Genomic DNA, 25979 nt, shown 5'->3' with positions numbered 1-25979 from the left:
ATCTGTGCATTGGACATTTTTTGTATCGGTGATAAAAAGGTGAAATAGATAGATACTTGGACGATTGTTTTCGCAATGCATTCAATAATTGAGAACTAATAGTGTGCATCCATTAACCCGATTTGTTTACATTTGTTACTTAGGACCTTTTCGAAAGTTACGCGAGAATTCTACGTTTCAGATTTCAACTAAGCCATATAGCATGCGGTAACCCCTCCACTGGCGGGATTGTTCAACATACCTTCGTTTGGTCGATGCGGCTGGTGCCCGCCTCCAACAAATCCCGTCAGTTTCTCTTGTGTTCCAATGTTTGTAGCATCGGGCAAGTCCAATTCGAATTCTTCAAGTTTGATATTTTGCTAACATGTCGGCAAACGCCGATAAAGAGAAAAATTCAACCAAAATGGTACGTTATTGTGATGTATTCGATCTCTGAATCGATGCCACTCGATAGAATCGGTTCTTGTGCATAATTTGGAGTAGTTTTCCGCGTGTCAGAGTGCGATTGTAGGATTTTTTGGCCATTCTAAAATATTCGATTCATACGCATCTATATTTTAATGGCGTTGTGTTTGTTTTTTGGTGCTCGCTTCTCCCGCACCATCCTGTGGATGTGTGTTCACTTTCCATCGGTTTTCGTTCAATGCGTTTGCAGTCGTTCGTTTGTTGTTTTCACGGAAAATATATTCAGCAAAGGTGATCAAATGAAATATAACGATTTGAATTCCGGCCAATTTTTCTTCGCGGGAGACCATTCCGCTTGTTAATGAAAAAAACGGAACTGGAAAACGCGTTTTTTTTACATTCTATTCTATTGGTGTGCGAGACTCTGTCGTGGATGGTTTTTCTTTTCGGGCAAGTTTACAGTGTTCATAGTGTAGCGCCAAGATGCACACACCAACGCAATGCATATGTTGCGACCGCGGCACATACATCGACTAACCTGTTTCACACTGAATCTGCTGCTGCTGTTCCGTTTCCACGCTCACCAGTTGAAACCTGTAATCTATACACGTTTGTTTATTTGTTGATAGGCCGAAGATCGCGAAGAAGAGAAAGCTACCAGTCCCGATGCCAAGGAGGATTCCAAGGTGGAGGCCACCGCCGCCGCTGATAACAAGACCCCCGATGTGAAGGAGGAAGGTAACGGTGAAGCGAGCGGTAAAGAGACGGTATCTGCCGAAGATGAGAAAGGTAAGTAGGTGGCAACGATGAGGTGCCGTTTTGCGCTGCTGTTTCGTCTGCTGCTTGTTTGATCCATATTGTTTTTGCTGCGGCTCGATTTGTAATGGGTTAGGAAATTATGTATGCCGTATTTGGGGATTGCGCCGCTGTACAAAGGATCGAATTGAGAAAGTAAATAGGAAATATAAGCTTTGCCCTAGGTACCATGACAAGTTATTTTTGTTGTCAAATTGGTCTATCCAGGTTGTATCATCAATTGATGAATCTTGTTCACACATTTTCTCGAAAGAATTTGTTTAAATAAATGTGGCGATGATAGCAGCATACAAACAAAATTGAAGTAAATCGTTCTTTCGAATACTATCACTTCTCTTGTAGCACTATCGGATCACACAGTGATCTTCCAGGCAAGCATGTCTCATGTACACAAATTTGTGCATTTTAAATATGGGCCTTATTCCCGATTTACTTTCCGCGATCACGCTTCGAGTAATGTCACTATTCTACCGAACGTCCTATGGTCCTGTGATTTCCAATTGCCCCACAAGTGAAACTCGATATTGTAGGTGAAAAACTAATTCAGAAAAAATAGTCTGGCCATTGTCATTTATGAAGGTAATTTCACATACTATGTGGACCGAAAAATCACTATTTCAGACATCTCCCCGTCCCCTCACCCTCCGTGGACAAGAATTGACAATGGCTATACCTCTCCTCCTATTGTCTAGGACAGCGATACTCAACCCAACCCAGTTGGCCCATCCGGTTATATTATGTTCGGAACTCATACACAATAATCTATAAATATCGGTGAAAGTTCGCGTCCCTCACTCAGATATAGCATTTATTCATTGTTCCTTGTCAGTGCCAAATGTTTGAACTAGAGGTTCATTTTTAAATTTTTATAATGTATGTTTCTTGCTGGTTATAATTTCGTAGTACATTTATTTTTGTGACACCATGCCTGACATGTGTTTGTGGCTCCTCTGTAAAAAAGTTTGAACACCACTGGTCTAGGATAACACTTTTCAATTTTTGATTTAAAGAAACAAATAATTCAAATACGTCTTCATTCTTTTTATTTTTAGCAGCAGGAACTAATATATAGTCATCCTCGATCGCAACAAATCGCCCATGAAAACAAGCGCTCAAAATAGTTGTAGTAGGCTAGAAATATTGTGGCGAGGGAAAAAATCATGGGTATAAGACGGTCTGTGATACCGTGCGCGAGTATATGGGGCTGATTCTGATGCACGAATGAGAAGTGACAGCTCGGAAAAATTGTCTCACTCAATTCCCGAAGGCGACTGTGGTGAGATTTTTACCTTGAATGAACTCTCATGAACACTCACTCAATTCTCGTGGGCGATTGCAGTGGAAAAACATGCCACTTTGTGACTTTTGAAGTCTTATCCTCATTTGTTATCGACTAGTACCAGCAATGGTAGCCAAAAATAGTATTTGGCATTTCCAAAGGATTTGAACGATCTCTAATAATTCGCCGTTCCAAACGGGCAATTGCTACTCCAAATTATATTTATTATTAACATGTAGTCAGTTCAAGTATTTGGTATGCTATTACTAATGACAAGAATATACATCTTCTGCAGCCGCTATAACGCGGTACAAAATTAAAACGTAAGTTTACAATAGTTGACCCTAACTGACACGAGAAACTCAATTCAGCACACCGTTTCCTTTCTCCAAAAACATCAAAAATTACGAAAAGCTACTTAAGTAGTTAAAAACCGTATGTGTTTAATCAACTTCTTCCATGTGTGAGGCATCATCGGTGTCATCCACTAGTGGAGGAGCATCTTCATCAGTAGTTGGGGCTGGATTATCATCTGTGCGCATAGCTTCGTCCTTATCGATTCCAAGACCCATAAGGTAGATGCGAGATGCGTGCACACCGGGCTCATCCAGTAAGAATCCAGACGATAACAGCGCAGTTTCGGACAGTAGAATTACAAGATCCTCGGCAGCTCTATCATTTTAATCGGCTCCTTGTCTATGGAAAAAAATTAGCTTTTAAATTTATTCAAATGCGATTATAAATATATTTCACCTTGATGGCTTTTATGTGAGGCGATTATAAAATTAATGTTAACTGCAATGTTATGAAGAATAATCAACATTCCACCAAACTTTTAGCGTAATTACGGAATCATCGGACACTAAGTCAAAACACGAATGCGGAATCAAAACACGGATACGAAATCAAAACAATTGAAATAACATACACTCATATTAATGCAAAGGGACTATGCAAAAACAGATTTGAAAATATTTTTTTTATCTTCTTATCCCAGTGATATTATTTTTCATCGATTATAATAAGAGGAAAACATTTATAAAGGTGAACAAAATTATTTCCTGTACATATTTGTAACAAGAAATGAAAAGTTTTAAAATAAAAAAATATATATATTCACTAGCTAACCCGGCAAACTTCGTCCCGCCCATTTACTTGATTAATTCTCGAGTAATGCAGAAATTTGTATGGCAGCCACCCCTAAGAGAGGGGGGAGGGGTATCTAACCACCATAGAAACATTCATTGCACCCTAAAGTTTCCATATGCCTAATTTGGTTTAATTTGCTTGATTAATTCTCGGGTAATGCAAAAATTTGTGTTTCATTTGTACGGCAGCCCCCTCTAAGAGAGGGGGAAGGAGTATCTTAACACCATAGAAACATTTATTGCATCCTAAAACCTCCACATGCCAAATTTGGTTTCATTTGCTTGATTAATTCTCGAGTAATGCAGAAATTTGTGTTTCATTTGTATGGCAGCCCCCCCTTTGAGTGGGGGAAGGACTGTCTAACCATCATAGAAACATTTATTGCACCCTAAAACTTTCACATGCCAACTTTGGTTTCGTTTGATTGATTAATTTCCGAGTAATGCAAAAAATTGTGTTTCATTTGTATGGCAGCCCCCTCTAAAAGAGGGGGAAGGAGTATCTTATCACCATAGAAACATTTATTGCATCCTAAAACCTCCACATGCCAAATTTGGTTTCATTTGCTTGATTAATTCTCGAGTAATGCAGAAATTTGTGTTTCATTTGTATGGCAGCCCAACCGATGAAATACTAAACTCAAGGAATTACTTTAATTATATAGGAGAAAGAGGTTTTGATACGATGAGGTGTGATTCACGTAAATTACATGAATGTGATTACGTAACATTACGTTGTGGAACGAAATAAAAATGTGTCTTATTCATTGAATTTATAATTTTTCATTCAAACATAAGGGAACATTTTAATAAGTTTAATAATCATCAGTCCATACATCAAAACCTGCAGAAATCAATCGATTGAACAAAAGATAACTCAACATTTCATTCATCACAAAGAAACTTAAATTATAAAAGCTTGCTGTTCCAAATAACCAATTCATTTGCGACCCTTCTTAGTCTTTGTTCTTTTATCGTACTCTATCTTCTGCAGTTTAGTGACAGCTTCTGGTGATGTGATGACCTCTGCTCCTGGACAGACTCGCTTCCGTTTAATCTTACTGCGGTTAGATTCTTGCTTTACGTGTTCCAACAGAACCGCTTCAAACGAATGTTCAGTAATTTAATAACCTTCTCGATTTGTGTACTCTGTTCAACAATGGCATTTTCTATCGGTATGGAAAGCACTCTGAGCATAAATTGCATCTGTTGGTAGTGGCACCATTGGGCATTGCTTGGATTTTTTGAACCTTTCCAAAGCAGCAGGCTCAAATGTTGTCTCCGGAATCACCTTGTTATCGAAAGGAAAAATACCAGCCTTTTTAAAACCACTTCTGATCATCTGTGGATCAAGTTCGTGCCAAATCCGAGAAATTATGGTCGAAAATTGTTGTTTCGATATTTTAACTCCATAGTTTTTGCGTTGCCATTTGATGATAGCGTTGTCGTACTTAAGTTTAAGAGGCTTGAAAACAGCAAGATCCATAGGTTGGAGCAGGTGGCTGGTGTGAGCGGGGAGCTTCAGAATAACGATGTTTTCTATTAAGGCCATTTCGATTATGTTCAAAGAAATATGCGAAACGTGTCCATCGTATATCAAAGCCGCGGGACGACCATTGCCGATAGCAGGCAGAAAGCTTCGTTGGAAATAGTTCGAAAAAGTTCCACTCTCCATCCAACCGTTTGCAGTGGCAGCGTACGTCATACCAACAAACTCTTCGTCGCTCTTAGCCATCCAGCTGCTCCAGATACTTTTGCCTTTAAAGATGATGAGAGGAGGAAGCTTTTGTCCGACTGCATTTCCACCCATAAGTACCGTGAAATTTTCCTTTCCCGATCCGGCAGTTACTCTGTGCGCTGCTCTTCCCTTTTGGCCAACCACTTTGACGCGACTTGGATCCAAACAGAAGCTGATTTCGTCAATATTGTAAATTCTGTCGGGAGGCATGTTGTGGGTAACTTCTTGAACCAACTCAAAATATTGCGAAATCACAAAAGGATCAGCGGCTCGTTTTCTGGCTACTTCGACAGATTGTGGTTTTTTTTGTGACAAATTGTGCCGTCGTTTAAAATTCAAGAAATAATCATCTCCTGGAATACCATTCTTAAACGGTGTCTTGATAGAGTTTTTCTCCAAATACTGCTTCATAGCGATGATTATTTCCTTCTTGCATAAACCGTAACCCCATTTTGCCATTGTCTTGATGTTCGTTGCCATGTTTGATTCTATGTCCAACGGAATGGCTCGTTTTGATTTCTTGAAAGACGAAAAGTAAACAATGGCACGGATTGCGTTAAGGCGTTCCAATATTCTGGTTATGGATGCCATGAGGTGGGTTAAGAGGTCCTGTTTACTGAAAAAAAATCACGTAAATTTATTATTCCTAGTAACAGTTATTGCTTCCGTTTTAACTTACCCCGAATTTCAACTTGCCCCGGTGTACTATATATAGATAGATAGATAGATAGATAGATAGATAAAACACATTAAATACATAGAGCCTTTGCAAAAATCACAAGCTTTGACATATATTTCAATGAACACTGCACCATTTGTAATTCATTGGGTATCTTACTCCAAAATGAACCTCTCACGTCAGGGCAATCGCCTTCGGCGATACGGTGACCTGAGTCATGTGACTTTGAGGAGTTCATCGCTGTCACATTCCATTCGCGCAGGAGAATCAGGCTCAAGGTTTTTATGCTAACCGCAATAGAACATATCGGGTTTTTCAATAAGAGCGCTACATAAGTAAGAAGTCCAGACGCAGAAACCCAATCGAAGTTCATCAATCGTCGCTGGCTTGTTGGCATAGACCATGACGTAGCCCCACAGGAAATAGTCTAACGGCGTTAAATCGCACGACCGAGGCGACCAATTTACTGGACCATTTCGTGAGATAACACGCTCACCATACTTGGTTTTCAATAAATCAATTGTTAAATTCGCAGTGTGGCTTGTGGCACCGTCCTGTTGAAATAATACGGAATAGTCTGGCTAACTCATCGCGAATAAGGAAAATTGCGGATAACGCAATGAAAGACTAAAAATGAGTGAGAAATACGAAAAAAGGCATGAAAACTATGGTCAATACAGGCCTCTTAAACTATTCATCTACAAGGTCGTGTACACCTAAGTGGTGCAATCCACTTCATTTTCAAGCAAATTTATTCATGTTTTCAAGCGATTTCTTGCAATAAATTCTCAGACCACCAGAGATACCAGATTTACAAATATGTTTGTAAATTTACAGACATATCTGAAAAAAAATTATTTTTGTTGCAGACTTTTTCACAGGTTTTTGAAAAATAAGAGGCTCTATTCATCACATCAAAGATATTTGACTCACCGTATGACATTTTTCTATAGTTTCAATACAGAAAAGTTATTATATTTAGTTTATATCAATAAACATGACGTTAGACCAACGATACTCAACCTGCGGCCCTGCAGACTTTCTGGTTGGCCCATCTGGTGTGTATGAAGTTTGGAACTCAATTAATGAAAAAATGCATTCCCTGCAGATAGGGAAAAATCTTGAACGAAAATTGTCTCTGATAATTATTTTTTGTTCTGGATAAGATTGTTTTGCTGAAAGGCAAGGAGATTTATAGAAAAATAGATAAGTTAGGGTCGGGACTATGTCTTCTAAGTATTTAAACAACATCGAATAAAAAGTTTCATTCTATTTTTAACAACTTACATTTGCTTTCGGGTCTGCTTATGACAAAATATGGGTTACTGTTCGATATTGTTACCACATACATGGTTCATGTCCGTGTGGTGATCTAAAACTTGTATAGCCTTGCATGGCGGATGGAAAATATACACTGCATTTTCTTATAAATTTCACCAACGACAAGACCGCAAGCCTTGGTGGATGTCCAATATATCAACGAAGAGATACTGACTTTTTAATAAAAATTAACAACGCGTATGTATGTGTATGTATGTATGTATGTGTAGATCCTTGAAACATTTAAACACACTAACAACACATAAGTTATTTTTTATTTTACAACTAACATATTCACTAGAAATATTTTTTTATGGCAGAACAACGTCTACCGGGTATATATACAGCCATTCCATGCAAAACCGTTATAGTGGTTCTCAGATTTTCGGCAAAAGTAATATTTTGGTAATATATTTTTTCTTTATCGCAAAAGATTAGACACGTATTTTTCATTTTTTCATGAGGGTGCCCATTTCCATTTTAGGGTGTCCGAAAAATCATTTTTTCCACTTTTTCCCAAAATGACAAATGAAAATTAATAACTTTTGAATCACTGAACCGATTTAGATGATCGACATATCAAATTGAAACTAATGACCTAGCCTTTTATTAAAAAACATTTAACTTGCAAAAAATTAATGTTATTTTAATAATGATTGATGGTAGTCGTTTTTTATTTTTTCTTATGATTTTGGACTAGAGGGCGCTATATATTTATATATTTTTCTTGAAAACTGAGGATTTTTTACATAACATATCTGGATTTTTTCGTTTTTTAGATATGATTTTTCAAAGTTAACCGGTGGATCGAAAAATCATTTTTCCCCCTTTGTCCAAAAATGATTTTCTTCAAAAAATCATAACATTTGAACTACTGAACCGATTTAGATGATCGATATATTAAATTGAAGCCAATAAGCAAATCTGAAAAAATATCACACTTGCGGGAAGATTGGATTCTAGTCGCATAGGTCTAGTTTAGTCACATAGGATCGAAGACTTAAAACAAGTTAAATTTACAAAATTGTAACTTTAAAACGATAATTATAGCATCTCTGATATCGAGATATGTTAGGTAAATAATCCTCAGCTTTCCATAAAAAATATATATAGCGCCCTTTATCTTTAACCGAGAAAAGTATGACTCAATTTGATTTGTCGATGATATGAATCGGTCCAATTGTTCAAAAATTACGACTTTTTGTAGTGGGAAAAATGGGGAAACATTTTTTTTCGAACCATCGATTAGTTTTGAAAAATCATATCTCAAAAACGAAAAAAAACAGCATCTATGATATTGATATATTTTATGTAAAAAATTGTCAGCTTTCAAGAAAAAATATAGCGCCCCTAGTCCAAAGCTATGAAAACATTGAAAAACGACTACAATCAATCATTGCGAAGATAGGATCCTATTCTCTGCAAGTCCAATATTTCTCAATTAGAGCTCATTGGCTTCAATTTGATATGTCGATCATCTAAATCGGTTAAGTGGTTCGAAAGTTATGAATTTTTGGAAAAAGTCATTTTTGGGAAAAAGTGGAAAAAAAAATATTTTTTGGATTTCACTAAAATGGAAATGGGCACCCTAACGAAAAAATAAAAAAAATACGGGTCTAATGTTTTGCGATAAAGAACAAAACTACCACTTTTGACGAAAGTCTCAGAACCACTATATCGGTTTGGCATGGAATGGCTGTATATTATATACAAAATACAATCTTACGTGCATCGCGATGTACAAAGTATTAATGAATATGTGAAAATTAACGTCAAAAAACATAGCTATAGATCTGCACACTTTAACAGACTTTTCCACATTTTTAACAGACATTCACATGTTTTTACAGACTTTTTAAAAATCATCTGGCATCTTTTCGTTCCACTTTTTATCGAATATTTTCAAATCGCAGGAGTAAACATTTACGTGACTCTGATTTCGTTTGTTTTCATGTCGTTCGGAAAAACATTATGTCAAAGAAAGGGGTCATTAAAAATGCGTTGCTCAGTGAAAGGCTGTGATGCTCTTTCAGAGATGCAATGGTTAATTAAACAATGGACGGAATCCGCACCGCGGATAATCAGGGTTTCACTGTATTGTCCAAGTCCATGTCATCCAATTCGGGCCAAAAACGATAGCGATTCCCATTCACTGTAACGTGCCTGATCATCACGAAGAAGAAGTACGTCCCAATGACGCCGGCGGACCATAAACCGCATCAAACCGTAATTTTTTGGAGATGCAATGGTGACTCATGGAGTACGTGTGGATTGCTGCCTGACCAATAACGTATATTTTGCTTATTGACGAAGCCATTCAGCTAGAATAAGCTTCATCGCTGAAGATGATTTTTCGATGAAAATCCGGATCATTTTAAGTTGTTGCTCAGCCCAATTCACGAACATACGACGCTTCTGGTGGTCAAGCGGCTTCAGTTTTGCGTCAATTTAATCGTGTAAGGATGTAGGCCAAGATCTTTTCGCAAAATTCGCCACAACGACTTCAGAGAGATGGTCAACGCTTGAGAACGGCTTGTGAGAGGCTGATTTGGGTCTACCTCAATTGATTCGCTAGCGACAGCAATATTCTCGACAATACGAGCATTTCTTTGTCTCACTGACACGGGATCATCTTGTACTGTGCCTGTGGATTCAAATTTTTCCACTAGACGCTCAATTGTTGATCTGACAGGACCATTATGACGACCATAAATTGGACGAAGCGCTCTTAAAGTTGAGACCATTGACTCCGAATTTCGGTAGTAAATCTTAATAATCTCGACTCGTTGGATCGTTTGTCTTTCCATTATGAAATGGCAAACCTTACTGAAGAGAAATGTCAAGAGAGCGGGAAAAAATATGGCGTCGTTTGCTGTCCCTATCGGTCTATTTTTGTAGCGTTCATATTGCAATACAAAGTTGATTAAAATACCTGGAGCTACAACATTACGAACTCTGAATTAATTGCGAATGAGTTAAAAAGGTTAAAATTCTGATTTCATCTTAAATGTTGGTCAGCCTATTTTTAACAATATTGAAATGAGGGCTCCATCATACATCCATGGGCAGGAATTATAGGTGGAGTTTGACAGTTTTCGCAACCGTAGTGTGTATGATAGCATGCGAGATGGAAAATGAAAGGTGCGAAGATTTTTAAATCTGTGACGTCACAGATTTTGCTTATGTATGTTACTTTTCTTATAATAGTCCACTACATAGGAAAAGTGTTGTTATTAAAAGTAAAAATAAGCAGATGAAATGAACAAATTAGTATTTTTTCTTAAATCAATGCAAGCGTTCAAAATCATAGGGGCCCAACTGAAATTTTAGCAGAAACTGAAATTTCAGTATTGTTGAGGTGTTCTAAACTTTATTTAAATCTTATTTTACTTCTCGTTACATCGACCAAAAACGTAAATGAACAAAGTCAGAGTTACAAAATCGTTTTTTCCTTTGGCGGAAAACATTTTACAGCGCATGAGAAAAAAGTAGCAAGTTTTTTTTCCGCGTAAAATGCACTTGAAAAATAAATTGAATAGACTTCATATGACCTAAATTGAGACGAAAAGTTTTCTGCTTCCGTCCTAGTTTTAGACGAATGAAGTGTTCAGCACCCTAATTGTGGGAAAATGAATTACAATTGCTAACAAGAGATAAACTGCCATGAAGATGCTCTAAAATCCAAACATAGTAAAAATTAGAATACTAATTCTGATATAAGAAGAAATAACAAAAATGAAACATTTTGGTTCGTGACATGTTCTGTTTATTTTTCAAATGATGAATGTAACGCGAAAAATATTTTTTGGAAATATGTAATTGTTTTCTGTATATCCTCTTTCAACGTTATTCGTTGACACATTCAATTTTGTACCATTTGAGTAACTGACTGTTATGCCTGATATGTGAACTTCTTATCTTCCTGGCTACTAATACAATCGAAGTTTAACACAAGCAAAACCCGTGAATCTTCCCACCTTCTATTTTTCATCTCGGATAGCATGCGCTGCATAGCTCAACGTGGTTTTACATATGCTACAGGTGAGCCAGCTTTTTCGTATCGTACACGAAAATTACTCACACAGATAAAATAGCGTGCAGAATCACGGCATTTTGTTAGTAACGAAATTGAACTTGGTGAAAAAACTAACTAAAAAGTCATAACTTTTGCCGTGTTTTTATTCAGAAAGCGCGTGAATTTTGGAGACGATCTGGCGTAGTGGTAACATCCATACCTCTCACGCTGAAGATCACGAGTTCAATTCTCACTCCCGACATTCTTCCAAAATGGAAGGTAAAAGTGACGAACCAGCCAAAAGAGAGTCACTATAATACAGAAAAAAAGGCGCGTGAATTTTGCTCATCAAAAAGGTCGAACGAATAGATCCTCCTCCTGAAAATCAATTAACATAAGGTTACATAAGCGAATCAAGTTTATCAATCGCTACTGATGATTTCTTCTATGACATGGAAGTGTGAATTGAGAATATAGAGGAATATGTACGGAACAATGAACCGTTTATTGTTAAAACTTGCAAGAAGTTTTCCTCAAATTTGAACAAAAACGTATCGGATTGCATGCTGTGAAGTGTGAAAAAGCGAGTAAATTAGAACACTAGAGAGTTGTGGAGTATTCGTATACGATCGATAGCTCAATAATGCGTTGGGTCCTCATGGTAATGTTCAGGTAATTCACTTTTTCGTTAAGATTTGTCTATGCTGCCCTTTCAAGAATGTTGATACTTTTTTTGTTTTTCGGGTGAGGACAACTCGAGTCTTTTTTGGTGGCAACGGTATCACGTATTCTTTAATGTTTCAACGACAAAGCTGTTGTTTATAGACGCTGTCAACAAGGCATACGATGCTGGGTTCTAAGTCAGCCGTATCAGACTGCAGTAGAGAAACGTTGATAAATCATATTTTCCATTGTGAATATATAGAAAAAATTATATGGAATCGCGTAAAATACATATTTCTACATCAAATACGAAGCTTTTCAGGAATAAATATATATCCATTTTTCATTAATTTACAAAAATTTGAAAAAATCCATACAAATTCAGACATTTCTGCACGCTATTTACTAACATTAATGGGAGGACCCTTACAGCATACCTGGTCACTGTACGTTGGCCATAGCTACTCCTAGGATCGTGACGTCATAATATTTGTGGTTACATTCAATTACCTTCCACATCCATGTAAAAACGCTATTTTCAGTAAGTTATCAATTAAAAACAGATATTTCATTGGAGTTTTCGCTGAATATGAGTATATTCAGGGTGTCGACTACCTTGAAAATCATTGAAATTCAGTGAAAATTAGGGAATTTCGTCACCAATCTGGAAAAAATGAAATTTCGTCAATTAGAATTTTGATTATTGCAGTAATCAAAAAATGTTGACACCAAAAGCTGAGAAAGTCTAGCTAGGGCGTTATAAAATGAGCTTTATGATGATGTTTGGGTTTGCCCCGAATTTCAAATCTGAGCTCGATGAAACTTTGTAGGCTATACTTTGTCGTTTGTTTCGGCGAGTCTTTGTTAGATTTTGGGATGAAGAAAAGATGGAGCTGATAAATCGTTGTATGACGTCAATGTTCTTGGGACATTCTAAAGCGTCAGAGATTAACTTGTAGCTTTTAGAGAAGATCTGAGAATGATATACAGTAGTTTCTCATTCAGCGCCGAAATCTCTGGAGGTGGAACGAAGAAAATTTTGGAAAACTCGGAAAGTAGCCGGAAGATTGCAAGAAAAAGCATTTCGTTAAAATCGCAACAGTTTCGTCCAAAGATCCGAATCAAAAAGAAAATAACTCATTCTCTACTAGTGTTTAAGGCAACCTACAAGATAACTTTGAAATGTATAAGTGAATCCATTTTTTTATCTTTAACGACACTTCTCAGTCGTCGGTTAACTCAATTAAGAATCATGAACAATTCATTTATTTAAAGACAGACGTTTTTAAATTTCATTGTTTAAGCTGACTAAATGTTTTAGAAACTACAGTTGAAATACTAGTAAAGAATTTTATTACTAGTCTGGAATCTGAGATTTTTTGAAAATTACTGGAAAATCATATCTGGGATTTTTTTTCGGGTTTTGAGCCGATACCCTGATATTTGAAAAATCTTGACGAAGAATTTTTCATCTTCTTCGTCAAGATTTTTGAAGTCATTTAAAATGTTGCTTTTTCTAAAAATGACTTTTCAAAAATGCATAGCTTTTGAGCTACTGGACCGATTTAGATAATCGACATATTAACTTGAAGCCAATAAGCTAATCTTTGAAAAAAATTATACTCGCGAAAAAAAATGGATTCTAGTCGTAAAGATATATTGAACGAAGACTGAAAACAAATTAACTTTGAAAAATCGAAACATGGTTGATTTCTTCTCCAAAAATAAAAATAGTTAATTTTATCTTTAAATCGTAGCTTGCATGACTCGAAAAACCCCACTACTGTAAAAATATGTTTATTGGTTTTAGTTTTTGAGCTACGAACGAGCAATTCCACGCAAAATCCGCCAATCGTTGACTCTGTCTTCTCCGATTTTTTTTTTTCTTTGAACTTTGTACATATGGTGGCAGTAGCATGTGATCAATTTTATTTACGAACGATTTTCCATAAGGGCGTATGCAGAAAAATTGACCTTCATAAAATCGTAACTCAAAATCAAGGTGTCTGATTAAAATATTATACACGGGAAAGTTGTTGGAAAATCATTGAACTATTCAGCTTAAAAAACATTTTAAATACATTGTTAAAAATATTACTCAAAAATTGATTTTAATGTTAAAAACCTTTGTATCTTAAAAGACCCACCCTTCTATACTTTTATATTTATTTTATATAAAAAACTGTTCCAATTCAAAAAAATTTGACACACAGTGGTACGATGTTGTACTTTTTAAAATGGAAATATGAATTTTTTAAAATTTCTGAATTTTTAGTGCTTTGCGAAATCCAAATATTTAAAAATAGTAATATAAAAAATGAAATCTACATGCAATTATACGTGAAAAACTATTAAAAACTTTTATTCTAGCTCTAGTTCGTTTTATTCTAGAATTAATCGGTCTCGAGATATGACCAATTTCATATAACAAAAATAATGTTATGAAATTTCTATACAGTGTCGGAACCTTAGTCGTAATGTCCAGCAGCAAGCAGTAAGCAATCTCTATTATTTCACAAACATGATATTCATTATATAGAACTGATCATATCTCGTTTTCATGTAGAAAAGCATGCAGATTTTATTTTTTATATTACTTTCCTTAAGGGAGTATTCTAGTGTAGAGACACGAATTTCGAACGTTTTTTCGAGCTGCGAATAAATCAAACAAAGAATACTTTCACTATCCATTGTATCATTATTTGTTCATCTATCTTATAACAATATAACAAAAATTGAACGGATAAAATATTCATAATTAGAATAGTTGCAAGCTGATGAAGTGAGGGGGTTAAAAAAAAAGTTGTGCCATGGTGTACACGATTACAGCGCTTCTGGTTATCTGAAACAAAAAAATCGAACAGATTCTGAATCTGTAAAGATGCTATCGCATGAGATTATGCATAAAAACATAGTTTTACAAAAACAAAAGTAATTTGCCAAAAAATAACATATGAGAACTATGCGTGAAACATCAATAGCATTCGCTACACGTGTACACGTGTTCTGGTAAACTTTTTTTTTTATTTGTTTGAAAAATAGTTCGTTCTTCCAAACCAGAAGTGAGTGCATTAGCCCGGCTAAAAGTGTGACATCAAATTCTTCTACTTGAACCGATTCATTCATTACGGATCTACAAAAAGTACATTGTGGGACAGTTATGCCTAGAATATCAACATGGAACGATTGAGCTTGATATTGTTTGTTCACTAGGAACAAACAGTAAGTTTTTTGTGTTTTTCCGGAAGATTATGGATAAAAACATCGTTTTATGAAGAAATATAAAAATTTTTAAAAAGTAACATGGGACAACTACGCATAGAACGGCAGTATTGGCGTCATTCATCTTTGATAAGGCCGGATATTTTCCTCACCAACCGATGTATACAATCTTACAAACTCTTTAGATGAAATACAAGCAGAACGAACACTCGAATGATAAACTTTGACGCAGTTGTGGCATTTAAATTTTTGAATACAATTTCATTTCTCTTTTTACAGTTGACGATAAAGTGAATGCTAAAAATACCTCCGATGAGAAGGTCACTGACGCCAAGAAGGACAAAGCCGAACCGGAAGAGGACGAGGAGGAAAATGATGAAGAACCTGCTGAAGAGGAGGAAGAGGAGGGAGACGGTGACGAGGAAGATGAGGAGGAGGAGGAGGAGCACGAGCAGGAGCAGGATAAGGATAAGAAAAAGGAATCTGGTGGCAAACCTAAGTCAAAACCAGCTAAAGTGAGTAAGGAAACAGCTCCCGCCTCCAAGGAAAAGCCTAAGCCAGAGCCGAATGTCGCCAAAAATGGCGAGAAAAAATCAACCGTGACCGCTAAACCGTTGGGTGCCATTGCACTCATTGACGCTAACATTGCCAAGACCAAGATGGATGCACTCCAGGTGCTGCATAATATTATCTATGAGAAGGAGGGCAAGGCTCCCTTCATGAAGAAGAATTTGAGAAAATTCGATGGTTTCCTTTTCGACGCCGATTCGGACGAGTACAAGAAGCGTCTGCAGGCGGCAGAGAAGGTGGATGTGAAGAAACTTGCTCAAACAGCTGAAATACTCGAGCTGGACAATAAAGGAAACAAGGAAGAGCTCGCTGAGCGAATCTTCAAATTTCTTTTGAAGCCGACCGGTGAGGAAGAGCTACCAGAAGAGGAAGCTGAAGACGAGGAAAATGAAGACGCTGCTGAGGAGGAAGATGTAAGCGAGGAGGAACCGAAGAAGTCGGCGAAGCGGCCAGCACCTTCGGCAGCAAGAGGCCGCGAAGCGTCAAAATCATCTGGAGGTAGGCCAAAGAGATCTACCGCCGGCAGAGGATATCAAGGTATGAATCCAATTGTTGTGGGGTTTGTTAGCTTTATGTTCAATAGGTTTCATTTTCACCATTCCACCACTGTTACTCTCCATTCTAATTGCTTCCGTCTCTTTTAACTTTACCAGAATAGCTAAAACTAGTTCTGTTCACTAATTATTATAGATAATTCCTTATATGTAGATTACACCAGTTCGGAGGAGGAAGAACGCGTGGTCAAGCCGCGTGGTCGACGCCGAAATGATTCCGACAGCGGATCCGACGTGAGTAGTGTTTGATCGATAAGCTTTGGGAAATTGTTCATGTGCTTTGAAATTAATTGTTCCGTTCACAAAATAGTACAACCCATCGGGTGGTTCTGATTCGGACGCAGGCAAACGGCGATCGGTTCGGGCGCCAGCACGTGGCAGTCGAGTTTCGGCGCGAAATCGTCGCCGGCAGTCCAGCGAGGAAGAGGAATCGGACAGTCCAAGCGACGATGAATTTAGCGATGTAAAATATTTTGACTATTACTTTCGTTGATGAAATGTGTGAAGGTTATACGATTTCCGATTTTTCAACAGGATGAACCCAAGGCTAAGAAAGTCAAACCAACCGGAAGAGGACGAGGACGTCCGCCAGCATCAGGACGTACTCCAGCTGGAGCTGCCGCTGCCGCCACCGCTGCTTCCAAAGGTCGAGGTCGCAAACGGAAGCCCGAAACAGAGAGCGAAGATGAGGAAGAATCCGAACCTGAAAGCGAGGAGAGTGAAAAGGTTAAAGAAAAAACTCCTGCTAAGGGTCGGGCGGCGGAAAACAGCAAGGCGAAAAATATTACTCCCCCAAAAGGTACATTTTAAAATCATTTTTTTCTGTTCATTGCAAATGAGCGATTCCATTTGAATTCAAAGGTGTTTTTTCGTATGTTTTGATTTAGCTCAAATTTTGCAAACGCATTCGGGAAATATTTTAATGTCTATATTCACCACTGTTTTCACGTTCACGTTCACCGAAGTCGGTGAACTATAATGAGTTCACCAACGTCTCGATTCCACGGTGGAAATTCAGAAATATTGAATTAATCCACTTTTATCAATATGAATTGTGTTTAAACATGTTTTTCGACTTGAAAATGTTTCTTCCTATCGTTTCAAAATGTTCTCGCGTTTTATATATGGACTGATGAATTATTAACAAAAAAGTTTTTGTTCACGTTAACGCTCACAGGGGATCTAAAACAGAGTATTAGAGAACAATGGAATTTTTTTGCAGTCGGAAATTACTTGCCCTTTTAGGAAAAGTTCTAGGTTAAAAGTACTCGAAATTCATTCAAAAACGATTTTGAATTGAAACGATTTTTTATTTCGAAATCACTGTATCTCCGAAACGGTGGCATTTAGCAAAATTTAGACGTACATGTTTTTGTCTGCAAATTATGCGTATTTTCATAAAATCGGGTCTAAAAACAATTAAATAAAAGAACTCATGAGACGCGAAAGTTCTACCGGAATTTCAAAGTATCATGAAAAGGCTTCGTGCCACGAGCGGAAATGTGTCGGAATAAGGATGGGAGTATCCTGACAAACGAACGTGAAGTGACCGAAACATGGAGGTAGCACTTTGATGAACACATGAAACATGGAAGCGATTACGTTGTTGCAGTAAATAATAAAGATGTGCCAATCCCAGCTATAGGTGAAGTTAAGAATGTCATCAAACAGCTTAAGAACAACAAACTAAACTGTGAAAATTTTCGTGCAATCACCTTCCTGAATGCCGGCTACAAAGTGCTTTTCCAAATCATCTTCCGTCGTCTATCGTCATTTACAAACAGATTTCTGGTTTTTAGAGTGAGAGAAATGATAATTACAATTATATTGTTTCTAGAAAAATCTTTCGATATTTATAATGAACGTCATCCGTTAGTAATTTTTTGTTAATTTCATAGAGGCTTTGCACTTGGAAGTACATTCGCATTTACTCAGTGGTATTATTCAGTGAAAAATTTCGCCATGAAAATGTTCATGTAAAATAATCATTATAAGTTTTTTTTTCGTTTTGGATGCGAAAAAGGACATTTGTTATCAAATGGAGAGTGATGGCTCAGCTTTCAAGAGGTGCCTTTCTCAATTTTCAACAACGCTTTAACCATGGCGAGTTCAAATGGAAGACTTCAGATTTTTAATTTTTTTATACCATTTGTTTCATTATTTAGGCTCATTAGCATTGTAGCTCCCGTGGCCGAGTGGTTAGCGTAAAAACCTAACATATCGAGGGTTCGGGTTCGATTCCCGTTCTGGTTGGGGGAATCAAAGAAATTTCCGCTGACTTGCACTGTGGTCACGCTTATTTTAGAGCTTACCACTCAGAATCCATTTAAGGCGTGTTATTTGGCATAGAAATCTCAACTAAGTACTAATAAAAATGACGCAAGTATAAAGTGACCAGATGGTCAGAGGTCTAACGCGGGACACAGAAAACAAAACCTTATGTATATACGTTATGTGAATATAGAGCATATTTTAGCGAGCCTAAACTGATCAGTATTATTTCTTTCTGAGTATCGCACTCAGTTGTGATTTTTCGGTGGTTTAGATTTTGTTTACGCCCGAAAATCACTCGCTCAATCAGAGCATTTACGCCTGGCAAGCACGATTCAAATTCTACATTTTTTTCCAAATTACCGAATGGAATGCTCGAAAATTCCAATTCATTTTTCATCGATTTTAGTGTTAACGTCTGCATTCAAAAAAATGGACTAATTGGCGATGAAAGATAATTTATTTGTTCCTATAAATTTCTTTAAATCTTATGTTTATTAAGTCCACAACAACAATTATTCAATGATGTTGATTTGCAGCAGCAGCACTGTCAATCAACTTGATGATTTTTCCATACTGCAAGCTCCACCCCACAGCGAAGGAGTTGGAAATCCTGAGGCACTTTGTGTCCGCCAGATATAGCCGATCTGGTATTTACAATATCATCTCTTTTTCGCTCCTTAAGCCGGGAGATCGAAGCAACCGGCCAAACGGGAGAGAAGAATCTGGCCAAAATGGACATTTTTATGCGGAAGCGTCAGACGAGACCGGCCGTATCTGAGAGCAGGCAATCCATAAGGAGTAGCATGAGGTGCTGGAGACAAACTTCTTTCCGCAAGTGGAGGGGATCTGGCGTAGTGGTAACATCCATGCCTCTCACGCTAAAGGTCACGAGTTCAATTCTCACTCCCGACATTCTTCCAAAAATGGAAGTAAAAGTTACGAACCAGCCAAATGAGTTGAAAGTCACTATAATACAGATATAAAAAAAAAAAAAAAAAAACTTCTTTCCGGCGAAAGAAGTGAAAAACTTCTTTTCGTACTCATAATGATACACGAGACGTACTTGATGCTAATATTCAACGAATGGGGAGATACATAGATACGAAGTGCTTGCCGGAGTCGGGAAGTTGATGTGGTCTTTATGCCGAACCTGGGATCAGCCCATTATGCCAAAAGATCACTGGAGGATGGATCGACTGGAGATAAACATTGTCTCGAAGACCACCAACCTTCCCAACATTTCCCAGCTGTGCCCGATGGAAACATTTGGAAGAATGGCCAAAATAGAGAGACAGACGACCACCAAAGCCACGAAAAGGTAAAATAACACGCCGATATACATCTTTTCATCGGCCATGGTTCAGGTTCCGGCCAACTTCCGTAAGACCACCCAGTGCCTGTTTCACCTTTTATGTTTCAATGTTTCACCTTTTATTATTATATCCTCAACCCTTTTATGTTTCAATGTTTCACCTTTTATTATTATATCCTCAACCCTTTCGCTACGAGCGTCGTCTATAGTCGACATCAGGGTGATACTGCGCATCGATCACACCAGCGCGATATGCATACTTTTCGGCGCAGTGCTCCGTTCAGCGGTAGCACTCCGACGGAGCACACGGCCGTAGTGAAAGGGTTAAATATGAGTTTCTTGGATCGATAAATCGATCGACTTTTCATGAGAGAACGAAAACATAGACTTGACTAGCTGACCCGGCAAACTTCGTCCCGCCCAAAATCTATTTTTGTTATCACATCCACGTTTTCCTACTAAGCGCACGTTCATGGGTCCAATCGGAGAACTGTTCATCAATCTACCCTCCAAAATTATTTTTTACTATAAAATTTCAGTACTTCTACCAAAACTCGACATTCTCGTGCAAGATTTTTCATCCACTTGCAAATACCATATGTCTCCGTTACATGGGATAAATGTTTGATACAGAAAATATGATAGAATGAAGACAGCCTTAGGCTTAAATCGGACAACTCCTTTCTCCAGTTTTGCTCTTATCAACACATTCGGCGATCCATTTTTATTTTTATAGATAGAAGACGTTATAGGAGTGCGTTTTATAACATTGAAATCCATTTCAAACGAAGAACGAAGAACAAATTCGTTACAGCAAACATCAAATGGACTAACAACGCTTATTTAATTGAATTTTTCGAATTTTCCCATTTTCCTTCATAGGTTTCCGAAAATTTTATATTGTGCATTATTTTTGTGGGGCCTTCTCTCCTTTCCAGAGGAGGAAAGGGTGTCATATCATATAACATTTCTCGTACCCAAAAACCCTCACATCCCAAATTTGGCTCCATTCGCTTGATTAGTTCTCGAGTTATGCAATGCAGAAATTTGTGATTCATTTGTATGGAAGCCCCCCTTTAGAGAGGGGGGGAGGGGGGAACAAGTGTCGAACTACCATAGAAACGTTTATCGATCCCTAAAATTTCTACATGCTAAGTTTGATTCCATTTGTTTGATTAGTTCTGGAGTTGTTCAGCACCCTCCCCCTCTTTAGAGAAGGGCTATTAGTGTCAAACCACCATAAAAACTTTTATTGCTCCTATTGGTTTCATTGCTTGATTAGTTCTCGAGCAGAAATTTGTGAAAAAGAAAGGTGGGAGGAGTGTTGAACCATCTTAAAAATGTTTCTTGCCCCCTAAAACCTCCACATGTCACATTTGGTTCCGTTTGCTTGATTAGTTCTTCAATAATGCAGAAATGTTTGCATCATTTGTATGCCAGACCGAGCCCTCCCCCTCCCTCAGAGGTTTTGTCTAGTCCGATCATGCAATGTTTCTAGTCCGATAAGTCCGACTTCCGCTGGACAACTTCCACACGTAGAATATCGTTTTGGTAGTAAGGTGCCCAAACAATAGAGGCGTCTCCAATAATGAGCGAACACAGTTTAAAGCTTTCATGCTATAAATGTCCCTAAAATGTTTGGTCGAGCGAGATATTAAGCCAAGTCCTTTATGCAGAGCTCCAATAAATTCTGCACAAAGATAAATTATTACTTTGACGAAAAAACATTATTTAATTTTTTTGCATCGATTTCAAAAAGTGTGCACATTTATAGTGCTGAAAATTGTAGCTTCAAAATGATGTACATCCCATCAATATGCATTAATTTTTCACGAAATTACAACATGTCAAAAATCACTTGAAATTTCCAACTTTGCACTCTGCTCCTCTAATGTTTTGGTCGAGTGTATATGCGCTATGCTCGCGAAACGAAAGCCTTGGGTCTAGTATGATTCCTAAGTCTTCAACACAGTCAACACGTTGTAGCGTTAAGCCTTTAAGTTTATAAACATAATAAGCTGTTGAACGTTTACGAGAGAAGGATATTATCGAGCATTTGTTTGGGTTATAAATCATCCTGCTCACGTCACACCACGCAGCAAAGGTATTTATTTGTGTCTGAAGAAACTCAGCATCAGCTTCACATTCAATCTGATGGTACAGTTTAAAGTCATCCGCATACGATAATTTCTGGCACTCAAGAGAGAGATTATTTCCGTTGAGGTAACGTATGAAAATATATGAACCGAGATGACTTCCTTGAGGGACTGCTGAAGTAACCCGAAAGGAGGAGATAGTGTCACCAATTTTCACTGACATTCTTCGGTCTGTCAGATATCATTGCAGCCAACCAAGAAAAGAGCCGCTGAAGTCAAGACATTGAATATGATTCAATAACACGAAAAGAGCTATCGAGTATGATGGATGAAAGCGGCTCACTCGGGGAGCTGACAAGACCCAAACCAATTAAGGCTACGATGGTTAGAATACAGTGCTGTGTGCGAATATCGAATGGACTATTTGATCCATTCGAGTCCCGCAGTTCACGAACCCAATATCCAGAAAGTGATCAAAGCTAGAAGTATACGTTGAGCTAGACATGTTGCAAGATTGTCGGACAACTATCCTGCAAAAATTGTGTTGGAGAATGGGGAATCCGGCTGATACGAGGCGACTAGGAGCGCAACGAGCAAAGTGGTTAGACCAAGTGGAACTGGACATGGTGAGCAAGGGTGTCCGTGGAATTGCGGGGAGATAGTCACTAACCGAGTCAATTAAAGAATAATTGTGAATCAGGTCATGTTGTAAAGACTTTAAGCCAAAATAAATATAAAATGAAGAAACATATCAACAAACTTTTTTTAGATAAAATATAACTTTGTTGTCCATTCTTTTTCCATGTCGATGCAATGGGCTTCATTAGTTGTCCGCTGCAACATATCTAAAATATAAAAAAAACGGAAGCACCTTTTTTGAGAAAGTTTTAGGTGTTGGTCTCGAAATAATATAAAAAATAAAACATTTTTGAGCAGTATATACTTCCTCCACATATGTCTAAAACATTGCGGAACCAAGTCAATTGAACCAACCGTTCCTCGTTTATTTTTTTAAATTTTCAACCAATCTTAGCTTAGGTCCTTCGAATAAGGCTAGAGTGTTATTTTGACTACGATGATGCAAATTGTTCTTTTTGGTCATAGAGAAAGCGTCTGCAAAATTTGAACCAAATCAAAAATACACAAAAAATAAATTTATGAGAATAATCGTTAGGTGCGATGGAACAGCTCAAATATATAATTTAGTATTTATTTGATCTATAAAGCTAAGGGAAGACCGAAGCGAGCGATGCCTGTTAAGAAATCCAAACGCGACGAAAGTACGGGAGACGAGGATGAAGATCCTGAACAGAACGATAATGAGTCCGAGGACGAGAAGCCACTGAAGAAGGGCAAAGATGCTAAGGAGGACAAGGAAAGCCAGGAAAAGAAGGAAACCGATGCAGCAGCGCCACCAAGTGTATGTTTCTTTCTTCGCGAACCATTTTCCCTTTTGTTTATGACTTACAAAAACATTGTTTTTTCATCTTTTCAGGAGGACGACATTAAGGAGTTCCTGAAGGAAATCCTCGAGGAGGCCAACCTAGAAGAAATCACAATGAAAACGGTGTGCAAAAAAGTGTACGCCAAGTATCCCGACCACGACCTGTCGCATAAAAAAGATTTCATCAAGGCAACAGTCAAATCTGTAAGATAAAATAGTCAAGTTTAATAAAAAAACCAGCTTTTCTTAAAACCATCGAATTTCGTCCACAGCTAATATCGACGTAAGGTATCGGATCCGTATGAGCATCTATGTTTGCGTTTTATGCACGTTTCACAACAACTAAGAGCAAGCAACCGACAAAATTACTAACAGAATTTAAATTGGAAACAATAAATGATAAACCCCGATTACGTGATAATGGAACACGTATGAAAATGATCGAAATCCACAACACGATGCAATTCAAGCTGCAAGTAAGTGGGTTATGGTAGTCAAATCAAATCACATTTACGCAGAGTTTAAATCTATCGATATCTAATGAACAGAGAAAACATTGATCAAGCATGAAAATGTCAGTAAGAGCTAGAATTTAAGTGTCAAATGCAGTGTATTTGGATAACAGGACACAAAAATAAAAAAAAAACAAGCTATGTATTGTTTATCGACAAAAGTATCAAACCAAAAGAAACTTAGACGCGATACACGAAGTGTGCACTCGAAAGTGTTTCTCTGTCCAGAAGTACAAAATTTCAGATTACAAAAAAGAAGTTTTTTTTCTACATCTGGCAGTTGGTTGCGATTGATTTCTATTATAATTATTATTTTTCTTTCATTCGGAAATTGTCACAAACCATGAAAATGTTTTTATGTGCGTAACATTTTTTTTTTTCTTTCATTCGTTTACGAATTGTTTTGTTGATGAACATCTTTCATGTTTAATAATATATTGAAGTCTCCTTAATTTAAACTACTCTTTGAACTATATTTAGGAAGCACCGAATGTTGTATAAAGAAAAGAAAAAAACAAGCCACAGAGTATTGATTCTCCTGACACTGTGAACGCTAAACACAAATCTGTAGTGAATTTGGACTCAAAATTACCGAATCTTGGCCTCGAAGCGTATTAATCTAGGCAAAGTCAAAAACAAAAAAAGCAAAATCGTGAGTTTAGGACTTAAAAGTGAGACACAAACAAAACAGCATTGAGACAAACACGAAATTATACAAAAAAGATTAACATAATGAATGAACGTAGCGAAGAAGGAGGAAACCCAAGCTTAGTCGTGTTAATATGGCAGAGAATAGTTCTTTTTATATCGAGATGTAATGGAAGCAAGCGCTATAAATTGCAGTGTTTATTATGAATGCAGACAGAAAGATAAGGAAAAAAAGAATCCAGAAATATTATTCAAATACAAATAAACTATAATGAACTAGGTGGACCCTTACTCTAGCTGAGTTTGCAATATTTATTCCAGCAACATCACAGCCCTTGAATGTACATCAGTGATTTTCAGCCGGTGATGAATTCCCCCTAGTGGGGAAATTGTGCAAGAGAATATTGCATTTTTCCTTTGCTTTGAAGATGACAAATCATTGTTATCTTCAAAGCAAAGCTGTCGTAAAATTTGCCACAAACCCTTCTTAAATATGCTAAAATTTGAGATCCTCGCCAAAAAATTCCAAATCTGACATGTAATGTTCAATTGACAACTTCATAATGTTTGAGAGACTTTCTTCAGTGAATGATGATGAAATCTTGATTCCCTACAATGCTGCTGATAGAAACAAAACACCATAACAGAGTGAATATCGAATATGACATGGGGTGCGCTTTTCAACAACGCTCTCAAGAATTACGATTTTGGCAGAAATCGTTCAGGCGCAGTTAGTGATCCCCGATTTTTGAAATTAATCGTTCATCCACTAATCGAATACTTTTAAGCAGTTTCTTATTCGATACGATTAATCGATCCAAATAATCGATTAATCGATTAATCGTCACACTGAGAGAAATAATTAGTTAGACTAATATTTCTCATTTGTTAGAAAGCCATCTGGAATTAAAAAAGTGTTCATTACGCCTGAAAATCAATTATTATCTTTTACGCTCCCCTAAACTCGTAAACGAAGCTCATCTCGCATCGACGGCATTGAACTTCTTTTAGTAGTTTAGGAGAGCGTCAAAGATAATTATTGATTTTCAGGATAAAACTGCAGCGGCTGTACGGTTTTTTTGCTCTGGGTTTGAATCGATTAATCGATGTAAATTATTCGTTCGCTTCGATTATTGGTTGTGCAGTATTCGTTCGATTAATAATCGATTTCTGTAGGAAGTATTCGATTAATCGATTAATCGAACGATTATCGGGGATCACTAGGCGCAGTGCGCGATCCTGCAGCAGTGATTTTAATTGCAAGTCACCAAGAAAACTTCCTGG

At 37.3% G+C, this 25979-nt stretch overlaps 1 protein-coding gene across 2 annotated transcripts; it reads left to right on the top strand.

The window, feature by feature from the left end:
* The first annotated feature begins 277 nt into the window (after window positions 1-277).
* On the top strand, window positions 278-24986 carry LOC129768448 (protein DEK). 2 transcript variants are annotated; one of them, XM_055770113.1, is made up of 9 exons: window positions 278-406; window positions 1035-1194; window positions 15565-16392; window positions 16564-16643; window positions 16720-16872; window positions 16944-17208; window positions 23318-23511; window positions 23587-23739; window positions 23808-24986. In XM_055770113.1, the coding sequence occupies exons 1-9, from the start codon at window positions 365-367 to the stop codon at window positions 23820-23822; spliced, it is 1890 nt and encodes a 629-aa protein (XP_055626088.1). In that variant the 5' UTR covers window positions 278-364; the 3' UTR covers window positions 23823-24986. The 2 variants fall into 2 exon arrangements, with proteins under 2 accessions (XP_055626088.1, XP_055626086.1); XM_055770111.1 differs by having other exon boundaries at window positions 16546-16643.
* The last annotated feature ends 993 nt before the right edge of the window (window positions 24987-25979 follow it).

The sequence above is a fragment of the Toxorhynchites rutilus genome, chromosome 2 (genome assembly GCF_029784135.1).
Source record: "Toxorhynchites rutilus septentrionalis strain SRP chromosome 2, ASM2978413v1, whole genome shotgun sequence".
Classification (NCBI taxonomy): Eukaryota; Metazoa; Arthropoda; class Insecta; order Diptera; family Culicidae; genus Toxorhynchites; species Toxorhynchites rutilus.
This window is presented reverse-complemented; position numbering and strand designations above follow the sequence as displayed.

Coding starts and splice junctions, on each gene's coding strand:
- LOC129768448 (XM_055770111.1), top strand. CDS start 365: ATGTCGGCAAACGCCGATAAAGAGAAAAATTCAACCAAAATG. Junction 16,393..16,545: donor CGCCGGCAGAGGATATCAAG/GTATGAATCCAA, acceptor TAATTATTATAG/ATAATTCCTTATATGTAGAT. Junction 16,873..16,943: donor GCGACGATGAATTTAGCGAT/GTAAAATATTTT, acceptor ATTTTTCAACAG/GATGAACCCAAGGCTAAGAA.